Source organism: Falco cherrug, chromosome 3 (genome assembly GCF_023634085.1).
Source record: "Falco cherrug isolate bFalChe1 chromosome 3, bFalChe1.pri, whole genome shotgun sequence".
Lineage (NCBI taxonomy): Eukaryota > Metazoa > Chordata > Aves > Falconiformes > Falconidae > Falco > Falco cherrug.
This window is the reverse complement of record NC_073699.1, coordinates 18,626,292-18,649,933: the sequence shown is the minus strand read 5'-3', so window position 1 is coordinate 18,649,933 and position 23,642 is coordinate 18,626,292. Positions and strand designations below refer to the sequence as shown.

At 42.8% G+C, this 23,642-nt stretch overlaps 1 protein-coding gene across 5 annotated transcripts in view; it reads right to left on the bottom strand.

Moving 5' to 3' along the window:
* The window catches only part of TMEM65 (transmembrane protein 65), a 37,697-nt gene extending 14,258 nt beyond the window's left edge, over positions 1–23,439 (bottom strand). For 3 of the 5 annotated variants that reach the window (XM_055704904.1, XM_055704905.1, XM_055704903.1), the window contains exons 1-3: positions 22,860–23,439; positions 19,569–19,808; positions 745–789 (exon numbers count right to left, since the gene is read on the bottom strand). In XM_055704904.1, the coding sequence (XP_055560879.1) occupies positions 745–789; positions 19,569–19,808; positions 22,860–23,190 (616 nt within the window). In that variant the 5' untranslated portion in view covers positions 23,191–23,439. The remainder of the gene's footprint in view (positions 1–744; positions 790–19,568; positions 19,809–22,859) is intronic. The other 2 variants (XM_055704902.1, XM_055704906.1) reach the window with 2 other exon arrangements.
* Between the last annotated feature and the right edge of the window lie 203 nt (positions 23,440–23,642).

Sequence of the window (23,642 nt, the reverse complement as noted above, 5' to 3'; positions counted from 1 at the left end):
ACAACTCCCCCCCCCAAAAAAAAAAAACCAAAAACACACTATAAGTAACAAAAAAGCACATAGATATGTCCAGTATTTTCAAAATGTGTGTACCAAACCCTGGAGCTACAAAGGGAGCTCAAATTCCTATCAAAACTGACAGAATTTTGGAATCCATGGAGTAAACAGAACCCCAGGGACCAAGCAAAGAAAAACAAAGAAAAATAAGTGTAGATACTTAGAACATGAAGATATTCAACTAAATACATTTGCTCACTGAAGGAGTACAAAAATTACAAGAATACACTGATTTGGAAACTAAATCAGAATTTGAATGACCATGGTATTATAAAGAATACCAAATCTATTTCCAATTTCTCCTCAATTTTATCCCACTTCTCATTCCATTTAAAATATAGGCAACTAGAAGCAAGTCAATAGTTTTAAGCTTAAATACAAAAAAACCCCACAAGGTACTGCAGCACCAACTCCACTTGGCTTAGGAAAACAATGTTTGCTGCTGCCTTTGAACAGCACGCCCTCATTTGGGTTTTCTGTCCTACTTTTCACTGAATGCTGCACATTCTCCAGCTGAGGTGTTACAAAATAAAGAAGGCAGGGTGACTGTTGGTGCTTGCTTTGGTTTTCTGTTACTCCATACAGCAGGGATGAGGACAGACCAGCACTTGTAGGAGAAAGATGAAGCAATTCAAAAGACAGACTGCACGAGTACTGAACCACATTCAACAAACATTCTTCTTTTACCATGTTTCAGTTGTCCTGGAGATGGTGGTGCAACCTCCAACTTCTCTAGAGAAGTCAAAATGAAACGAGAAAGTTAGCTAGTTCATTGCAAATTCAGTTTATAATAAAGTGTCTACCAAATTACTAGCAGGCAAAAGAGCAGTTAACATTATTTAACAGCTTTCAAATTTGAAGAAAAATGCTTCACATCTACTTTTTTTAAAAAAGATATATTAAAAGCCAAAAATTCTTACAATATTACAAGATTAAAGTAGTATAAGTGATTATGCAAAATAACAGCACACATTAGAAGCAGCCCAACAGCCATCTTTATTACTGAAAATTAGAAAAATACAGTAAAATTAGAAAAAACAGGACATCTAAGGAGAATTGTATTTTATTAGGTTTTAGAGGTCCTCTAAGCATGCAGCAGACAACCTTCTTTCCTCCAGAGACAGTCTGCAAAACACCCCCTACCATTTCAGTTCTGATAAAAATCTTTTAACAGCTAGTAGAAGAATAAAAGAAAAATACTACGATGACATTAGAGACCACTGATTTCAGCAACAGCAGATCAAGTTTAGTCATTTGGTCATGATTCAGGTATCCTGGCTTCAAACCAGTAAGACCTTGGAAGGACCAGGCCATCATTCCTGAGCCTGACAGAGTACTCTATAGGAGACTAATGCAGTCTGTTAGAGGTGACACACAGAATGCAGCAGCAGCAGCAACCCACTTCATAAGGCCAAGGGAAAGAAAACAAGCTACTTTTTTAGGCTTGTTGTGGTTTTTTTTTTAGATGTGGGTATTGAGCACAAGAACTCTTTCCAAAGCAGATAAAAATGTTGCCCCAATACTTTCCAGTATTCTGAACCCTTAGCTTTTGACAAGTTGCTTCCATACTTATGATTAGGTAACTTCTACAGGCAAAGGTAAAAAATGGTAAAACATGAGAGGAGCCTACAACACTACCTCAGGTTTTCAAATTTGACTTGGGGCAGCCAAGAACATAAAAAGACAATGCTGCAAACACAGGCTATAAATCATTTCAGCATGTCTGAACAGTGCAGACCAGAGTGATTATCCCTGCATCCAAACCACTCCACATTCAAAGCTACTGTAAAGGAGAAACTAAAATATTCACTTGAATTAAGTTTGGGGAAAAAAGATAGTGAGACCTTAACACCAGTATTCAGCCAATCAGGACACCTACTTCCAAAATAATTTCATTAATGTAAGGTCTTAAACTGTAACAGCTTTCAAGCTTTAGCAATTATTGAAGAGATGCTTCTTCCCTCTGCCCAACAGATACTAACTACCTAAGGTCTACAAACACCAGTTGTACTCATCACGCAAGCAGTAGAACTACAGCCCAAGTATTACAGAAATAAACATGATGCTAGAGGAAGAACAAAAGACCATTCCAGGGTAAACAGAGGGGAGACCTGCACGGGCCAGTCTTCCAAAGCCACGGGCGTCACTGGTGCCCGACAGCCAGGAAACATCAGACCAGAATTTTCAGCTTGTGTTCAGGAAGGACGAGACCAGGGATGAGATGCATGTTCCCCAACACAAACTTCTGCACTTGTCTGCATATGGTCTCCTTCCTTCCTAGTTTAAGTGAAGCTTTTACTGAAGAACGGGGTAAAAAAAAAAAAGAGAGCTATCTATATACACCAGCACTGCCCTTTCAGCAGCTTTTCTGAGACAGCAAATTCATACAACAATGGGGAAAATCAGAGACACTTTGAACCGAAGAGATTAACAAAGGCCACCACTGCCAGAAGCTCAAGATGCCCTGGGGGTGACCAGGCAACTTAAGCCAGCACCCTCACATTCCTGATGAAGCCTTCCTAGCCTCCTCTTGCTCCATCCTGCTGGATGCCAGGGAGAGAATGAAAACCCAAAATCATGAACTCAAGCACAAGAGGTCACTGAGAAGGTGCTGCCCTCCACAGCTTTCTGCTCCAACGGGAAGCTATCACACTGACCAGCATGGTTCCTTCGCTTCATGTGACACTGCCACTGAAACCATCCCTGCTGAAGTACCACCTGTTCTTCAGATCTAGTTCTCCATATACAAGGGTTTCATGATAAAAAGCTGTAACAGCATGAACAAACTTCCAGAAAACACTCTGTTCCCCTCTGAGGAAGACAGCTTTTCATAGTTTGCCTTGGTCATGATAACCAGTTAAGTGTTTAGGGTACCAACACAGAAGACTATTCGCTTTGTCACAAAATACTACAAAGCTCAAGAAAATCAGTCTTGAGGATTTAGCCACAACTGATTTCCGAGTTTGACAGCACATGACAGTCTACATAATTACACTCTATTCAGTGTAGCTAGAAAGCTATTTAAATTAAAAAAGAAAAAAAGGTAAAAACCAGGGCATAATTGATTTTAGAAAGTTATTATCCAAAGGAGGAATTGAGGGCGAACGTTTGGTAGGAGGAAAAAAAGCACTAAAGTCTTTCACATCTATGAATAATGGGAGTTTAAATCACATTAACTACACAGGACATTAATCTCTTCCTTCAAACATAAGTCAAGGACTATCTTGGGATGGTTTAAAAAGGAGGGAGGGCTGGGGGACACTACTTTGGGGTTAGAGGAAAGATGAGTTGGTGCAAGGTAGAGGGAAACAGCAAGGGATCAAACATAAGCAAAAATTACATTGACTAAACCTGTTTCAGTATCGTAACATTCCTGGTAAATAGCCATTTTATGAAGCAGGACACCCAAGGTGCTTCAGCACCACTAGGGTGGTAACTAAGGACAGAGTGGTGCCACCATGCTCTGGAGACCAGACAGCTCTTGTCCAGCCATAGGAAACTCCTGTGTAGGTAACAGCATCTTCCTGACGCAGCCATAAGAACTTTCTTTTATAAAAGAGTCTTGCTAAATTCATCTGGAAGCATGCCTGACATAGTTTTTATTTCAATGATGAGGGACGCACTAACCCAGGAAAAGAATCTGGGATCACATGTATTAATGAGACAGAGATGGAAGTCTGACAAACTTCAGATAACTAGTGCAGGTCAACCCTTCTCACACTCCAGAGAAGGAAGCTCCAACCCTGACACCCTCTCTGCCGAAGCCAAGACACATCTTTAGCCTGGGGAGGTTATCTAGTCCCACCCCTGCACAAAGAAGGGCCAAATCAGACCAGGTTCTCTTCAGGACCTCGTCACATGGCACCTGCAGGACCAGGCTCAAGGGAAAAGCCATCACTCATGGAGCACCAAAACCAGCCTTTAAAAACAAAGATGACTTCGCCGACGGCTGCAGTACACTCCAACACAGAGATACAGAGCACTGCCCGCTATGGAGAAGGGGGCTGGGCCAGTTCAGCTCCACTTGCAGAGGCCAACGCTTAGTTTAAAGCTGGGACACTGGGAGAGGTGGGAGGGGGGAATAAATAAATGAAAAAAGAAAGCAGGAAAACTTAAACAATTAAATAACCACTGTGTCATGAAAGGCAAGAACCTTTTTACAGCACCACTCCCAATATCACCTCTTTAAAGCATAATATACTTTAAAACTCTGCAAGATACAAAGGCACCTGGGGAACATATCTCAGAGACAAAAAGAGTCTTTAAAGCAAATTTTAAAACTCTTGACAGTGTTTCAGAACAGTGTATTTACTCATAAGAAACTGTCCCAACTAATCAAATTTTCAGGGCTTAGCAAAAAAAAAACAAACACAAAAAAAAACCCACAAAAAAAATGTTCAGAGAGTACAGCAAAGGAAACATGTCCCTTGCTTGTTTTACTGGAGGGAAAACAAAAATTCAAACTGCAAACCCCCCTTTCAGTAACAGAATTCAGTCAGAATCCAACAGTTCAGAGTGTAAATGTCCAGGGAAAAAACTAAAGTACTCCAGTATTGCATTTCACAACAGCTATTCACCAGCTTGTCCTGTGCCACAGTGCTGAATAAGACTAGCATTCATCTTATCATAGAAGGAATAAAATGAAATGGCAGAGTAAGGAATACTGCTGTTTTCTAACAGATGTTCATTACCATAAATGAAGTTATAAACCAAAGTTCAAATGCAATACAGGTCATGAGCCCTGAATTAGCAAAGCCTAGGAAGCAGAAAAAAAAAAAACCAACAACAACCAAACGGTCTCTTAAATCTGTTCTTGATCTTTTTTGAATTTACAGTATCACTTTTTTGCTAACTGAACATTTACCCTTTAAAAAAAAATAGAGAGAACCTGGGGATAATCTAAAATTGTCGACATAAACATAACCATTACCCACAACTTGGCCCAAATCCAGAAAGTTAACTCTGCCAACTGCAGCCAATTTAAACCAAGACAGTTATTTGCAATTTAGTTTTAATATTACTATTCTTAGCTGACAACTGTACTGACAGGTAACAGGGGTGCATTTATTCAGATAGAAAACAAACAAACAAAAAACCCAACAAAAACCAAAACAACCAAAACCTAGAAAGCTATCATTACCAGGTTTTGAGTTAACAATTACTTTTAAGGACTGGCCTACAAGCAATCTTGCAAGCGTGAAGGCAGGTATTATTACCTTTTGTTCAAGTTGCAGCTAACACTGCCATAAAATTTTATAGCTAAATCTGTTACTGTCACCCAGGGGCAGAAAACACATAGCAGTGGTAACAGGTACTGTGGCTAGGACTATGCTAGGAAGATACGTGGCTACAGCCGAGTACTGTTAAACCCAAGACAAAAGTATGAGCACTGTTTTATAAATAGTGACCAAATTGTTAAGATTAATGACTTAACAATTAATATCAAGAAGGCAAGGAAGAGGAATATGAAGATTATTAATAATTTAGATCCATTCTAACCTCACTGTAGGCTGTAAGGTTAGTATCTCATCTGGAAGTTAGGGAGGGGTTTCTCTCAAATTCATGAATCTGTTTCCTTCAAAAAGCCTGTCCAGGTCATTGCAGCAAATCATTCAGATACACATAAAGACAGCAAAAGTTCTTGCACAGAACAAGAAATCAAAGCAATTGTTGTGTCTACTAAGAAGAGGTAGTCCTTTACGTGGCGAGTTCATAAGAGGATCTTCAAGCCCAAAATTCTGGATTGGAGCCTAGAAATGAGGTGTGTATTATTGCTTTGTTCCATATCTAGAGGTGGATCCTTAATAGTAAATTCTGACTATGATGTACAAGTTCATGCAAGGAATAAGCTCATCAGGCTCATCCCCAACATCCTTTGTTCCTATGTTTTTCTCGACATTTTAACAAAAACTGCAATAGTTTCAGTACGTACAGCAAAACACTAACTTGAAAAATCATGTCCACTGATCTTCAATTGGATTCCCTAAATATTCCAGATGGGGAAAAAACAGTCCATGAGTTGACAGCAAAAAAATATTCTGCATCATTTGTTATAACTCACAAATGGTTTCCTGTTACTACAGCAATTAAAGCATGAAAGGATGCTGACTTGTGCAGTGCTAAAAATAAACTTGGCTGTTAGCCCGTTCAGTCATATGCACACAAGAGAAAGCTGAGCAAAGCCTTGTAAGACATGAATAGACAGAGGACATGAGAGAATAATTTCTCCACCACCTCTGAGAAGGTAACCATGTTCAAACAAACATTCTAGATGCATATAAATAGGACACTGAAGGGTTTGGGGTTTTTTATACTCTGTAATACTGTAGAAAGTTACACAGTGATTATGTTCCATCTCCCTCCTTGAAACACCTTGCAGTAGCAGAACAGATGAATTATTGTCTTTATTTGAAACTACTGATATACGTACTGGAACAAGGGCTGAACAAGCTTTGCAGGAGTGCCGTTGTTCCCCTGCCATCAACCAACCAACCCCCTCAGAACAAAACCTAGGAGTGATTTCAGGCATAGTTCATTCCTGGGGTACGCTCCAAGCAGGTGAGCAGCCCAGACATACGGGCCCCAGGACAAACCCAGGGCTAAGTGCCACATACAATGGATGCAGTCAGCCTGCTCCAAAAGAAAAACCAAAACAACCTATGATTTGGAATATAACTACTCTGCACTACCTCACCTAATGGTCGTTAGTTACTCCCTAGAATGGATGCATTTAGCAACAGAAGTGTACATTTCCCATCAGATGCAGGATAGTCTAGATTTCAGTATCATAGAACTTAATTTGAACTTTATCTGCAGCGCTGGATATTCACCACCAAATATTTTTAGTATAACATACACTTATCCTATTATCCCTCCCAAAACCATGATACATCATTCATATCCTTTTAAAGATGTTTAATGAATCACAGAGTCCTAAGGTGGAAACCCAGACTGGAGATCTAGGAGAAAGCATAAAATGCAAACAGGTATCCAGAAACTCAAATCAGTGTCTTCATCGTTAAGAGGGTCTTTTTCCTGATCTAATCAAATTCTCTGTCAGTGCCTTACAAACTTAGAAGGTCAGCCTTTCATTTCCACTCAGACAGGTTCACACCAAACTAGGGTTTGCAATGGTTTGCTTAACAAGGTCTCAAACTGGAGCTGAAAAAAATTAGAAATAAGATACCTGCCTAAAGAATCAAGGGGGTTAATCTGCTAAAATAATGACAATGCAGAAACGACTTGCAGTTTTTAAGAGATGCATGGTAAGGGTAGAAATACAGAGTTTAAGCTGTCTCCTTCAGAGAGAAATGGAAAATGTCATTAAAACAGCTGAAGTTTTATATAAAAATGCCAGAAACACAGTAACATTGACAGGAGAGTGAACAGGAACAATAATGTGGTGTTCTGATCTGTGCATTCCAGAAGTGAATCATTATATATTAAGAAAAAAAAACCCCAACAAACCTAGGTACTTGAGAGTTGCCAACAAATAAACTAACTGTAGCAATTCCCTAACCAGTGAGCCACCCCCGGAGTCAAAATTCCGTACCTCAAAAAAATCAAAAACTCATCAGCCCAAAGGCAGGCTGGCTCTTCTTCCCCTCTTCCATTTTCAGTGCTCAGGGACTGCAACGAGTTCTCAGGAGCTGGAGGAGGGACACCTCCCATAGCAAATTCTTCGCACTCTTCTCCCTTTGGATGAACTAATCTTCCCCTGGGATTATCAACACCCTCTCCACTAGCTATGGAAAAAGACCAGATAAGTACATCAAAGTAACATCAGACCGGAATGAATCTCATTCAAATATACTCCCCTGTTTAAGTAAGGTGAGGTGTTGGCAATTCTGTATCAGCACTGATTTTTCTTGGGCCTCTCTGGTTCGAGGTAAGCATCTATCAACTATTTCACTGCTTTGCAGTTGAGCAGAGCAGCAGCTCAGCCACAGCACCGAACTGGAAACAAGACCACAGTACCTATGTATCATCATGGTGCGAGATTAGGGTTTTGGCTGTCCTCCGTAGCAGGTTCACGTAAGAGGACAAGCAAAGCAATTCTGTGGGACACCACAAAAGATTTGTTAACAAGAATTATCAGAGTTCTGCACACAGCCATAGAGATCTGATCTAGCAGAAGGCTTTCGTCACCTTTAAATACAGCAGTGTTAGGCATCACTGATGCCTACATATGAGTGTTCATGAAATATCTGGGGAGTTATAGATACAATTATAATATTCTTTATTTAATCATTTTCCCTCCAGACCACGTTTGAAAAGAAATCTGAGAAGGTGGTGACAGATGAGTTTATTCCCACCCCTCCTCGCACCTGCCCAAAACCACACTTGTTTCTCCAGGAAAGAAGGGAGATAGGGGAAAGGTAATTTATGAATAACAGGGAGCAGAATTGGCTTTCAAGCCAGGGCACATGATCTTGTGCTTGCAGCCAGCAGCGGATCCCCTTGGAGGGCAAAGCTTACTTAAGACAGTCTGTGCAGCACCCAGGGGGGAACCAGGACACTCCCTCCTCTGCTGCCCTAGCACAAAACTGAGTGTATGAATAATATGGGGAGCTTATGCCACAGAGTGGATGCAGTGGACCAGGTCCATGCTATACTCACTGGCTTTTTTCAACACGCTTGCTGTTTATATTGCCATTCCCAGGCACAGAATGTGAGATTTTGCCTTCTGCAGTACTCAAAGGTCTTAAAATGAGAAAAAAGTGGCTTGGTTACTATCAAGACAAATGCTCATTGTAAGAGCAAATCCAAGGCTGGCAACAGCAGTGCTTCCCACAGTCCCTGGTACCAGCAGCACCAGCACCTCGACTCAGTCAGACAGCAACAACCCTTCCAACAGCCACCACCACTTGCAGGCTGTTACAGCAGTGCAGTAACACACCAGGAGTGCAACTGATAAATTTGATGTGTCTGGTGAGATTTTTTTTTTTTCGTTTAAGAGAACTCTGCTATGATCTTTACAGAAAGATGAAGAAAAACTGCTATTAAAGCACATACCACTAAGCACCAGCTTTTTCTTAAGCAGAAAGTTTTGTTCCCTGCCTGAAGACAACCTTGGAAGCAAGTAAGACTGCAGAAATAAGCTTCCCTCTGAAATAATTTTAGATGCATGTAGGATTTATTGCTTTTCATCTGTCTCAGAATTAAGACAGCTACCCAGAATGAGACGGAGATGACCGATAAACTGAATGATGTTCAAACATTTTGTTACAGACTCACATTAACTGTAATTAAGCTCCTCTTCATTTTTCACTGCATTAGGGCAATAAAGACAAAAGTATGAGCTTCCCTGAATTCCTTAAGAAACTATTCATACCTGTCACCAAAAAAAATACCATAAGAAATCACTGACAATTTAAGTTCCAGACATAAATTACACTGAGATAATTGGTACCTCTCTATGTAAGTGCCTAATGAATACAGAACGCAGCAGCAAGGAAGCTATTCGTAGCTCTTAAACCTAGCACTAGAGGCAGCACAGTGGATTCATCACCTGGGTACCTTTCTTCTTCCCTTCCGCACATAACTTAGCAAAGCCTCTGGCTACATTTGTGGGACCAGTCAGACTTTAACAGCTGACTCTGCATAGCCAAAGCGCAACGTCAGCTGTCTTTAGCAAACGGCTGATGGAAAGAATGCGCTATAATGTAAAAACAGATAAAATACACTTTACGTGGAACTTTAACTCAAAATGTTCTCTTTTGTCTTTTATGTTGTGAGAATATAGGATATCTGCTGGGTTATTCTGCAGCTGCGTTATTTATTAATCTATTCTGCATGTGAATTTTAAGTTCTAAAAAAAAATTACTCTGTTCATGAAAATAGTCTGAAGTTACTAAGATTGTTGATTTCGTAAATAAAGTCATATAAATAAGGAAAAGCAGAAGCCAGACTACTGTGTTCTACCCTTCCTACAAGTGAACAGTTCTAAGTTCACTTTTAACTCTTTCTAGCAATTGCCCTTATTCTGCAAAACAAGAAAAGGAAAATTCTTCTCCCAGTCAATGTTTCTGCCCTCTCTCAGGCGGATTAACTAGCTCAGTTTCAAGTGCATCTCCGCAGCTTCCAACCGCAGAGCTAACACAAGCTTAAGCCCACGTCACACCACTGCAAATCACAGCTGTGCACACACTCCCTCTAAAGCCACTTCAGGACCTCTGCTCTATGAAGTACTACACGCCTGGTCCGTTTATTTAATCCCAATGTTCCTTTAATCTTCTCAGGAAACTACCCAACACCAGGTTATGAAAGACAGGGTTCTGCCACTTAGCACAGTCTTTGTTTTTCAACTTGGCACATTTTCCCTTTTCCAGTGCTAGGGTTTTGGGTTTTTTTCTTCCCTGTTCTTCGGTCACAATTTCACTGTGAGCATGCAGCAGACTCCCATGAGTGCTAAAACTATATCCTCCAACTCCAGTTCTGATAATCAGCTTCAGAACTAGTAAATTACAAACACAAAACCACAGCTGAATCCAAGCTTTCCTGCACACATCAGCCTGTGCTGTTTTCTACACGGGAGGAAACATGGAACCTGATCTATTGAACACTTTTCCCCTTAGCAGTGAAAAATATGCTGTGGCACTAGTGTACTGCCTGCATCAATGACATACCTGTAATGCCAGTATTTTCTGGAGACCTTAACGAAATTTGTGCTCGCCTGCAATATTTTTCATGCTCTGTGATGGGGGCTGATCTCAGCATGCCTCTGGCATCCTTCCCTCCTGCATTCTCATCTGCTTCTCCAAAATCTGGGCAATGTTTACACCACCTCTTCTCCAGCAGTGAGAAAGGCGATGGATTCAGGCTGATGATGCCTTTTGCAGTGCTTAAGCAAAGTGATACAGGGGAGCAGCCACTGACCCCAGGAGGAATAATCCTGGGTACAGCACCAAAAGAAGGGAGAAGAGAGACAGCTCCCGACCTAGGCAACAAGGCAAATTCAAGGTCAAAAATGCATCCAAATATAACTGCAAGTACTTGACAATACTAAAAAAGTAACCTGGGAGACTGAAATAGTATTGCTCACTACTGATTCAATACTTTTCCTCCCATTCCTAAACTCCCTCCTGATCATTTATTTGGGACTCTTCCTTTACTCTAGCACTTGAGCTCAGCCTGATGTACAATCAGACCCAGAGAAGAACACTAGCATGGAAAGCAGAAACGGGACTTTCACACCCAGAGGTTTCCAAGACATGGGGGAAGAACAGGACGCTTCCTTTGCAACAACATGGGTAAGCCAACAGTAAATCCACACCATGAAGACAGGTCACATCCACTACACATTAGCTTGTCCACAGCTCATCTGCGCATGCTCTTATCCCACGGTGGGGAAGCCATGTAAATGTTTTTCCTCTGGGGTTGGGAAAGAATAATTAAAGTGAGCTTGCCTTTTTTTTTTTTTTGAACTGAGGTTTTAACACAAGGTCAGACACAAATCACCATAGAACTCTGCCATATTAGCATCCAGCTGCAAAAACTCATCTAAGCATGGGAACAAGGCTGATACAATAGGTTCCTAACATCCAAACCAGAGAAGTAAACCAACAGTGAAAACACTACAAATCCAAAGACCTTTTTTCTTTCTGATAAACCATAACCAATAAATGAGTAAACAAGTCACATGTATTTCTCACTGGAGCCATTAATCTTCAACACAGGCCATTTGTGCTGCATCAGAACCACAGACACACCTTTGTTATGTTCCTTCCATGCAGGGAGAGGGACACTGAATCTCAAGAAGCCTGTCCGACGTTTTCAAGAGGAAAAGGCCACTGGGCTAATTATTTAATAAAAACACTGCCACTTTCGCAGCTGTTTACTTTACTCCATAAAATAAAACGGCAAAGGGGGGGGGGGGGGGGGGCAGGGAGCTGGATTTCAGGCTGCCCTCCCATCTCCCATCTCTTCTCTTTGGCAAAAATCTTCTATTAGGCAAGATGGCTGTGGATCTAGCCAGCAATTCTTACATCTCTTCCCCTTGAACAAAATGGTTGATTTTACATTTGTAACAACACAGCTATACTTGTGCTTTGTTAAAAATCAGCCTGTTGCCAGGACTTAATGAAGCAAAGAAACAGCTGGATTGAAAGCCTATTTATGATCTGAAAATACAAGCTGGTGGCACTTAAAAGAGCAGTGGGCTAAAGAAATTGGTTTATCACATGCACATTTCTCCCCAGTCTTCCATGAAACCAAATAAACCACAATTTCTACCCATTCAGATTGCTATGAAAGATGGGGTAATATCTTAATGGAGATCAGCGATTCATACTCCTAGTGTAAGATGAGTTACAGCAAACTGGCCAGCAGTAAAGGATTGATCACTGCATGGAGTCAAAAGCTATCAAGAGCAAAAAATTGAAAGCCACAAACAAAAAAAGTTATCCTAACAGTACAATAACCAGAAACTGATGATATCTAAAAGAAAAATGCAGCAGGTCAAAATGCAACAATTGTTGGCTCACAGTAAGCATTTGGACCTGAGGAAAATACTAGAGTTTTGTGGCAGCGCAGCTTTATACACATCAACGCACCCCAAAGCGGACAGACCTCTGTCCATGGCATGAAGAACCACAGACCCCGTCCTGTGTCTCCTGACTCTGCCTGAAGCTTTCACAGAAACTTTTGAAAGAACTGCTGGTGTCCAGCTGACAGGTCTCAGACTAGCCTGGGCCACTGCCAAGACTCATGTCTCTGGCGCTCCTCTCAGTTCAAGTTGACTTCACTGTAGAAGCCTTTTTCTCTCAAACTTCTCCATCCTTTTTGACATGAGAAAGATTTTTCCAAGGCTTCATCCTTCCCCCAGGGTCATGCAGGAGCCTTTCATGAGGATCACTGCCAAACAGTAAGGCAAGTTTTAATTCTGGAAATGTCTGTGCTCCTATCTGAGACCCTAAAAGCTACAAAGTATTTAGCAAGCATGTTGAGGAAAGGTTTTATCCTTGGGTACAAGCAGTAGGAGAGAATGAAACAAGCCACTTGCTCCTTACATCTGCTTTAAGGTGATAGGAGAGTTGATACAGAACATGCTGTGTCTCCAAACACATAATACTGCAGTCTTATGTATGTTCCTATTTGCTTTTTATTATCTAGAGAGAAACATGCAGGTTAAAAAAAAAAGTCCTGTCAGGATTTGCCAAAAGCTGAAGGATCTCAGTTTGTCAAAATTAAATTTCAAAAAAACCCCTCAAGGAATACCCCAAAAGCAACGAACATGATGAGCCCATCATACATGAACAGAAACTGGCAAACGACACAGCCAAAGTATACAGAGTATCAGTATGTATTACAGCTGCTAGAGTGGATATTTTATTAATAATTAACATCTAAGAAATATCTAAGAATCCAAAGTAAATGAACACTGGAAAAAAGCTATGAATTCATGTCCCATAGTTTTGGATGGAATATACACTCCGCTGTGTTAAAAATGGAATTTTGTGGCCTTTGCCTTAAAATGCTCCCAGTGTTTCAGGGGAAGCAAGGGTTTTGTTTCAGGCATGGGTTAGTCACATCCCAAAAATTCCACGGGGCTCGTTCAGTGTTAAAGGAAGTTCTCACACACAGCAACAAAACAGAAACAAGAACATATGCTTTCAGGTTTTTGAAATAACACAGTGCTAATTTAAGGAGAAAGAAAGAAGGAGGGGGGCACAAGAGAGCCCATACACACAAGTTCAGCCCTCCCCAATACGAGCCACTTCTTGTAAAAAAACCCACCAACCACCACCAGAGAGATCAAAGAGAGCTTCCTTAAGTACTCTGTTTGCATGGCACACATCTCATTTTTCCATTTCCTACTAGTTTTTAGAAAAGATTTTCTCCCGGACACACCAGCTGCCTCAGTAGTTCCTTATTTGGATTGATTAAATAATAAATAAGGCTGACTAAAGCTACAAGTTTTCAGTTGAATGAGTAAGCTTTAAATAATTTCTTAGAGAAACTGGTAGACTTCATTTTAATTTTGATTACATGCTGAAACAGTACCCCTGTGTTCACAGAATAAACATGATCCATTTCATTCATGCCTATTACAGAAGATCCAAGTGTTTCAAATTATCACACTGAAAGGTTTAAGTTGTACTGTAAGTAAAAGTTGCATTTCTAATGATCTTTCCTAAAGACCTAAATCAAAAGCACCGCTCATACCAGACGAGATAGCTAAAAGCATTATCTGTCTCCTAATAACTATAAAATGTATTATTTTACACAAGACACATACAGTTGAAGAACAATGGCTCAAGGTTTAGATATTTTTTTAATTCACGATTTAGAAGTTGTTCATGCATGACCCCTATTTTGTACACATCACATGCTTAAACACATGCAAATGATGGAAAACATTTTAACTGGAGCAATCTTCTATCTTATGTCTAAAACATTAACTGCAGAGAAGAGCAAAGGCAGCTAACTAAATAATGATACTTTTAAACAGTAATATTACTTCTGCATTATGTTTGGACCATGTAATTTAATGCACAACACCTTTCTAGGAAAAGGCGTAAGGTAGATGACACTGAGCTTCAGTAAACGAAGCTGTTTCACAGTTTGAAGTCTCTGGTTGAGTATTATCTAGATACTATGGTATAGCTCAGGAGTTCCCGCAAGACTTGAAACACTTCTTTGGTCACATTAAGAGTAAGTCCCTGGAGTGCTATGGGGATCACTTAAATTCTTCAGACAAAAGCCTTTGTATTAATAAAGAAAAACTGTACTTTTATTCCTGGTAGCAATACATGCTAACTGCATCAAAACAAGCAAGCAGAAAGTCTGTCAAACCAGCAGCCTGCTGGCCTTATGCAATGCCACATCTTAGCAAACACACTTTTTTGTAGTTTGTTTGGGTTTTTTTTTACTGTACCAAAAGTACTGGTCGTCTCTGGTGATACTACCTCCTTCGCTGGCTTCTCAAGTGGCACCAGTGGTTTAGGGTATCTGGACGCTACAACAAGTTTTCAAAAGCAAGACAGCAGTAAGTCATTATTTTAAAATCTTCCGATCAATACTGGAGTATCAGCCAGCAAGGAAAGAGCCTTTACAAATACTAAGACTGGATTTCTCTGACACCGATTCCACTTGAACACTTGCAGGCTCTCCTCCGCAAAAAACACACAGCAAAGATTCTGCATTTAAGCAGAGAACTCAGACTAGAACCTGCTTTAAGTGATACGAGCACATAAAATTTCAGAATATGAAAGAAAACCAGCCACAATAACTAAACCAACATGTCTTTCAGAAAACAGTACCTTGCCGAATGTGGTTCAAAGGTTGGCAGTTACAGTAACATTTGACATTTTCAGAGAACAATTTCAGGTTAGTTTTACCACAAGCGACCAAGCACCAATTTATTGTTTATGACATTAAACCTCAGCCCCTTCTAATACTTAGGTAATATACACATGGCCCTGTCCCAAAATACTATTTGTACTAGCACAAACAGAATAAGCCTCACAAACAGGATTTAAAGCAGAAAAAGAGAATTACCAAATTTATTCAAAGTTAAAATTTTATGAAAATTTCTATATATAGTTAACATTTCCATAAGATACCATGTGTGCAATGAGATGACATGATGAAGAATCCAACTTTTGTAAGCTACCTAAATTTGCAGTTTTACTGTTACTCAAAAAAGGAAGTCCAAAAAGATCATGCGCATCCACTTGAAATAAAGCTTAAACATGAAGGAGCACTGCAATAAAAACATGCAATGTCTGACGGACTAATGCAACACATTCAAGTGCTACAGTGAACACCAGAAACAGGTTTTTCTACTACCCAAGAGCACACTTAGGAGGTGAGGTTTTGTTCATGCACTATTTTTTGCTTTGAAGTTTGGAGATTCAGTTGAGGTTTCTGTTAATTGTTTTGTTGGGTTTTTTTAAAACTATACTTTCACTTCTGAAAGGTTTCTTGGGGAATGGGGCACACCTCTTAAAAGGACTTCAGGAGTATTAAATCTTTTAAATAAGGCACCCCCATGCAGCATCTAGACCTTCCCATGCACTTCATCTTTTCTGATAACGGACATCTATATTCTTGAAAAGAGGCGTAAGAAGAGAGAATCTAGAACAAATTTAACTGAATTTCATAAGTGAGAACCCAATCTATGGATAAAAAGGAGGTGGAACTCCTGCCTCTACCTGTTACCCGCCAGAGTAGCTGCAGGGTTCACTTGATCAACCAGCCTTATCCTGGGTCACAACATCTACATAATCACTGTCAGCAGAGCAGGAACCCAGCTTCCCCCAGCCAAGCTCCATCCCAGCTCCCCGAAGAAGGCAGAGCCCTGCTTTTCAGCATCGAGGCCCGGGAAAACCAGATCAGTTTTATGCATCAAGTATTCCAGATATAGAAGCACATGACAGCTACAGGGCTGAATACAGCTTCTGACTTCTCCCTCTCTTCACCAAGGTTTAGGAAAAATAGTGTCAGAACAACTAGAAAAAGATACAACTCATTCCTCACTCCTCCCCCTCCAGCAAAATGGCATCAATTCAAATAAATGGCTAAGATTCAATATTAGCATTAACTGACATTTAGGGTGAGAAGTCTTTTATAAGTATATTTTATCCCATTTAATAAAATATTTTGCATTACACAGGTGACCACCATTTGAAAACAGAACAGTTCCAAATCGAGGCATTAATGAAAATGATCAGTAGAATCTGCGTAGCACTCTTCCTTCACGAGGGCTGCATGACTGGAGGGAGGTGGGGGTGTGTGCAAAAAAAAAAAGTTTCAGAAGCAAAAAGAGAAGTAGCATGTGTTTCCATCTGAAAGACTATATTCTTCTCACTACTGAGCATTTTTCGCTCAGCGGTCAGATTAGCAATAGCCCTGGCGTATGCTCTGATGATCTAAGACGACAAAGGGACTGCACACCGACAGGCTAGCAAGAGTTTGCCATTTTAGCAGCTTGACGGGGCACTTCAAACTTGCAAATGAGATGCTTGCCAGCGGTCTGCCAGGCAGCCTTTTCCTAGAACAGCAAACACTGGAGTTTAAAAGTTTCTGGACCTAGGTCAACAGCAAGGGAGAGGTAGATGATCCTTCTCCACACACAGCTCAGAGTTCACGTGCGTATGTTGAGTCTGTAGAGGAGAGAAGGAGAGAACACCATCCCCACCAGGTGCCATCATAGCTGCCACAGCATGCTGCCAAGACTGCTCCCTCTACCCCCAGCTCAGCAGGCTGGGTGGTCCTTGCAAGAACCCTCACACTTGCACTGTGAAATCACTCTTCAAACAGGACAAGTAGTTCCATAAGGATCAAATTATGCTTTGTTGTGTTAACACAGATCAAGTTCTATTAAAAAGGGGTACTAAAATCTGAGTGGTTCTAAACCACCATGGCAGATGAACCGGTTTGTTCATACTAGCAAGAAGCGTCTGACTCATGCAACAAAGGGAATCTTATTCATAGGAGATGGTGCTTGGAATGCCTAAAATCCACAGTGAGATCTGTCTGTCTTTGATGACATCTGCAGTCTTCTGGATTAACTTTTCTTTTTGAAGTTGTGGAAGTAGAGGCACCTAGGCTCAAACACTTCCTAAGCTATCCCTTCACAAGTCTGAACACCCAATCATAAACCATAGGTGTTTCTTCTGACACCAAAGTAAAAGCTTGCAGATTCCCACAGAGATCTTGCCCCAGCTGTCAGCCCTACTGAACACATGGAGGTGGTGACCTTTACCTGCACACTAACTTTTTAAGCAGGGATAAGATGCAGTAACTTGAAATTATGAACATTTTCTATCAGAATGCATGCTTTTGGTCAGATTATTTATAAAACCATGTATGGTTTATGACATACGTGCCTTCAGAGAGAATCTAGCTAGAGACTGAATTCTCCACGACCTGCAAATTAAACCAACAAAACTAGCTGTCAAGACTGCACTGCTACTGGGTTTCTGCAAGTTTTCCAGTTAATATACAACCTCAACAGGCAGAGAAACAAGCAATTACACTTCAGAAGGCCTTTTATTAAGTGATCACATCACAAGCGCCTTCCATTTAAACTATAAAATGCAATGTGGTGCTTTCAAGGAATTGTGTTCAATGTACATACATTACATGTTAACATACATATATTTTATATATATAATACACAAAGGTATATATTTTTTAATATATTCTATGTATATGTACAAAAAGACAGGAAAACAGGATTTGTTTTCCTGTCTTTGCAACAAAAGATGGGAAAATAACGGATCCTCTCACTATTAAGACCTGAGATTTCTTACAGGCCCTAGACAGTCATCGTGTCAGTATTATTAATGGAAAGTGGTTACATCTGGGCTCAAGAATATTTTAACAGCATAGATAAGAACAGTACCCTTAGAAGAAATGAAGACACAGCAGACATGCTAAGTTTAGTATTTCTTACCTAAGCAAGTCAAACCCTTCAGCATTTTTCCTCGTTACTGGGCTTGCTGCACTGCTTAGAACTGCTTTCATGAATCACTTCATATCATGCACTGAAAACTAAAGGTAGGAAACCTGAATATAAGCTCCTTAAGAAAGAAGTTACCTCATCTTTCTAATACCACTCTTTCACAATGGAAAATTGCTATAGAGGGTCAGAGGCATTAAATCATTCTTCACACTGCCAGTAAGACTTCTACATTTTCATCTCCCCCATGCAAGAAAGGAGCATCTGACAGGAAGGAAGATCTGACTGACTGTTGCCAACAAAACTAAGCTTTGATTATGAAGCATCACTTTCATGAACAGGAAAGCAGAACTATCATATTTAACAGAATTGGCCTACTTGCTACTTCAGTGTTCCCGTATTTATGAGAAAGAACAATACAAAATGTTTGTATTCAATTCCACATGCATCATCTTCATCTGGTGTGGCTGACATGCTTACAAGAAACACAAGCTGAAATTTAAAAACTTTGTTTCAAACCTTTTCCTGGGAAAATGTGAGACCTTATTCACAAGATTGGAAAAAAAACCAAAACCAAACCAAAAAACTTGAAAAAGGAAAACTAAATCCAGGTGAGAAGGTCTTGCAGCTGTCTTCAAAAAGAGCAATTTAGTGATATTTTGACTAAACTTTAAGATAGTAAGATACAGCTTATAGTCTAAATCAGGACAGTTCTCAAAGTATCTTCCATCAAGACTCAGTTTCATAGCCCTCCCCCCAGCTTCTCCTATGCAAACCCCATCTATTACTTTCAGCTCAGGCTCCCATCCTTTATCACTAGCTCACAGATAGAGCTCTGTCTTCCAGCTGATGCACAGAAGAATCTCTGTGTTTATTAATAAGCTAAACTGCTCAAAATGACTGCTAGTGCTCAGCATCTGGGAGCATTAAGAGCCCAGACATAAACATCCTGGTAGGACAGGTGACAATGTGATGGCAGGAATATATTCACGGACCCCTCCTCACCTACAACTTTTGCGACTACAGTGCAAGCAGATGTGTTAAGTTTCAAAAACGCTTCAGACTCACCTAACTTACAGGTCAACAGCTACGACTCACCTACCTGAGGACCGTCCTTCAGCGTAGCAGCCGCAGCAAAAGATGGGTTTCCCTGTAGCCTCTGCCATTAGCGGAGGCCACAGATAGTGTGGCCTGTCATATTTCGCGCTAGGGCAATTAGTTGATGGAACTGCATCCTTCTGGTGGTAGGCCTGGGAATGGGCTGAGGAACAGGCCCCAGTTGGTTCTTGCTGTGCCCAGGTCTCCCCATATTGCTGCCAGCTTCCCCTAGCTGATATGGGGTCTGTTAGGGCACAGAAGAGGCAGTGAAGGAAGAAGGTCAAAACTTAACCCAGTAAGGATTGTGTTAAGAAGGGTACGGACTAAGACCTCCCTTTCCATATGGAAGTATGAAAAGATCACAGGCACAAAACAAGCTTAAGCACAGTGGCAAAACTGCATAGACATTTTCTGATTAAGGAGAGACTGATTCTCCAGGCTCAAACAGGACACAGGAATTTGCTCAGTGAATTTGAAGGCTGCATTTGGATCACTTTCATTGGAAATGAAACACAAAAGTAGAACGAGCAACCTTACATAAGGAATAAGTTACTAGGAGCCGCAGCATGTTGCCATCAAACGAGAAGATCGAGAAGAAACCCAGCATCTCTAAAACCATCTCATCTTGATTGAAAAAAATCAAAAAGTGACACTAGTAGACTGAAGGAAGTACTTGGAAAGCAGGGCACAAATACCTCTAACTACCCATCTGCTACTCACAATCACAACCTGTCTACCTGTTGGACCATTCCTACACAGTCAGCATTTCAACAGCAGGAAAGAGCAAACGTACAAATTATTATCTAACCACAATAAAGCACGTTAAGTACAGAATATCAACATCTAGGCCAGAAATCATATAATTTTCTTTCAAGTGCAGCCCTTCTAGCCACTTTGCCTTCTGGTACTCCGTGGTGTTGAGAGTGATGATACACATCCAACGCTCCCCAAGAGCCTGGCTCTACATTCACTGCCTTTCTTCACATAAAATCTGAATTCTTCGTTATCAACCCTCAAAAAAAAAAACAAAACCAAAAAAAACCCCACACAAAAATAAAACAACCCACCACAAACAGCTACGGGCAATCCATCCCACCCAGGGATTTCTGGCATTACCGTTCCCTTCCTCAGCTCAGAGCAGCTTGCACACATGCACACCAAAGAGGATTCAGTGCTATGGTGGGTGCACCTAATGAAAGCAGAGCACTTACTTCACCAGCACTGAATGATTTTCTGGGCCACGTTTCCTCTTATTCATGTGGTTTTAGTTCACTATAGTATCTAGGAATGTACAAAGGTCCATGCTATAGTTTTCAGATTTTTATTTCCTCTGATTTTTTTATTCAACAGACTTACCAGAAGCCCTCCTTGATTATGATTTTTCATTTTCCACAACACAGGAAAAAAATCTCATTTCTTAGAATTAAAAGAGCTGACAGCTATTACCATGCTGCAGTCTGGTAAAAAAAATATGAATGGAGCCAGCTAAAGGAAAAGGTTACTTTCAAAAAAGTCTTATCAAGCTATAGGATGGGCTGCTCAAGAATCTGACTCCAAGGACAGAGGTCTGATGGCATCACAACACTGCACGCAGCCCTCACCTGTAAGACTACAATGCTCACAGCTGAGATTTTGTTCAGTCAGTCTCTCCAGTGGGATTAGTGCTCGGTTTCAGCACAAGTGAACTGCAATTTCCAGTAGCAGAATAAATTTGCAGTTTACTAAGAAGATCCCATGCAGTAAAGTCTCTAAACTCAAACTAATGCTTTTGTTACTCCTTCTAAATCCTGAAGCATCAGAAAGTCACAGTATTTTACAGAAACAGACTTTCATATTATAGCTAACAGTAACCGAGAAACAAAATTAAATAGGACCATCTGTTGAACTATCTCCATGTAAACTTTTAAAATGCATTTCAGTATAATGTCTCAAAGTCTCACTTTGATATCCACCGCACCATCCTCCAGGGCCACAGAAGCAGTGCCAGCAGTCCAGTTTCACCTGAGAAGTAACTGCCAAGATAGAAACCCACACAAAAACCTCACGGCAAGAACCCTTCAGAAGCAGAGAAGGCTCCATTTAGGAAGAGTATTAGTTGTTAGTATTCAAAAGTTAGTGTCAACTTACAGCTCAAAGCATACCTCCCACTACACTGGAAAACACACACAACTGATCCACGCTCTGCGAATCAGAAGTGCTGCTCCTAAAACAAACTGCTTAAGCAAACTACTCTCGATCTCACTAGAACAGTAGCGTTCATGTGGTTATCGGCAAAACCAGAGGTACCTGCAAAGGTTTTGTCTCTTCACAAAAGTAGCTCTCCTATGGCTGACCCCTGGACCTGTTCTCTGCCCACCGTAAGATTTCTTCCAGACACGTACAGAAGCGCCACAGGGCACAGAAATGCCCTTCCCAAGGGCACAGCACTACCAAAGACACAAAGAGGCCCAGATCAAATGCACACTGATCTCCTGAGTACCCGCCACCACCTTCGTCGCAACAGGGGCTGTAAATTACGGTTGAGCGTCAGAACCAGGAGTACTGAGGTCGCAACTAAAGAGGATTTGGCTTTGTCAGGTTTGATTCGTTTAAGGAAAAGCGTCAAGTTGGCAAGAACAGTTGGATCAGTTGGAAGAAAAAAAGAAATCACCGTGAATTATTTTAATTAGCGTGGCACAGCACTACCTTCAGAGACACATCTACAAGCCTCCCCAGCACAAGGCACACCTTCCCGCAGAGGAACCAACACTTGCAAGAGGTGATGCCGGCAGCTCCCTGTGCAGGGAGCTGTAATTCATGAATGAGCTCTCAGAGAAGCAGCAGCAGCAGCCGCCCCGCGCCTCCTAAGAGGTCTGAAACCAGTTTACTGCTGCGCTGGGCGTCAGGGGGATTTTAGAAGACAGGCTTTTCCACTGCCATGCCCAAGAACGGACCCCCGGCGCCGTCCCCCAATCCCTCGGGAGATGCCAACAGGGCCAGGAGCGGGCACGGTGGGCCGTCTGAAGTTCTGAGGGTACTGCAGATGCTTCTGGAAACTAAATTTCAGGTGGTGTGCCTCGTCTACAGCCGGCTACGATGCAACACGCGCTGCCCCGTCCTGCCGGAGCTGCCCCCTCGCCCCACGGAGCCGCCCGGGCCGAGCCGGGAGCACCCGGCCCGGCCGAACTTGGGGGCTCAGCCCCGGCCCGGCCACCCCCGCCCAGCCCCGCCCGCCCTCGGCGCGGCCCCGGGGCGCGGGGGAGGGGGGCGGCGGGTGCCGGCCCCGGGGCCGGGGTCTGCGGGCGCCGGCGCTCACCTTGGGCGATGGCGATGGACTCGAAGCGGTGCAGCTCCCGCAGCAGGCAGCTCCGCTCGGTGGAGTGCAGGCTGTAGATGAAGTCGCGGGCCCCCTGCGCCGTGTTCAGCGCCTCCATCGGCTCCTTCTTGGGGTGGGTGCCCAGCGCCCGCGACCCCCGCGGGAGGAGCAGCCCCTCGGCGCCCCCCCGCAGGCTACCCAGGCGGCGGCGGCGGCAGCAGCAGCGCGGCGGGCCACGCAGCGAGCCCAGGCAGGAGGAGGGGGCGGCGGCAGCGGCGGGGCCCCCCGGCCGCCCCAGCAGCAGCGCCGCCCGGCCGAGCCACGCCGACATGGGGCAGGGGAAGGGCGCGGCGCTCGGGCCGCCAGAAACACGCGCCGCCGAGTCCCCGGAGCCGCGCTCCCGCGGCTTCCTTCCACCGGGCCGGGGAGTCCGCGCCCAGTCACCGCCCCGCGGCCGCTCCCGCCAGCAGCGGCGGCGGCGCCGCGCCCCGCACCGCGCTCCCCCGCTCCGCTCCGCGCCCCGCCGCGCCGCTCCGGGCCGCCTCAGCCGCTGGCGCCCATGGCCCCGCGCCGGCCGCAGGGCGGGGCGGAGGGCGGCCAGCAGGGGGCGGCGCCGCGCAGGCGCGGGGCGTGGCGGGCGCCGCGCGGCCTGTGTTGCCCTCTCAGGGCGGCGCGCGCGGCGGTCCCCCGCTGCGCTGAGGGGAGCGCGGCCGGCCGGGGGGCGCGGGGCAGCGCGGGTTAAGCACCGGCCCCGGCCTTTGGCAGGGCTTCTCCCCCAGACTC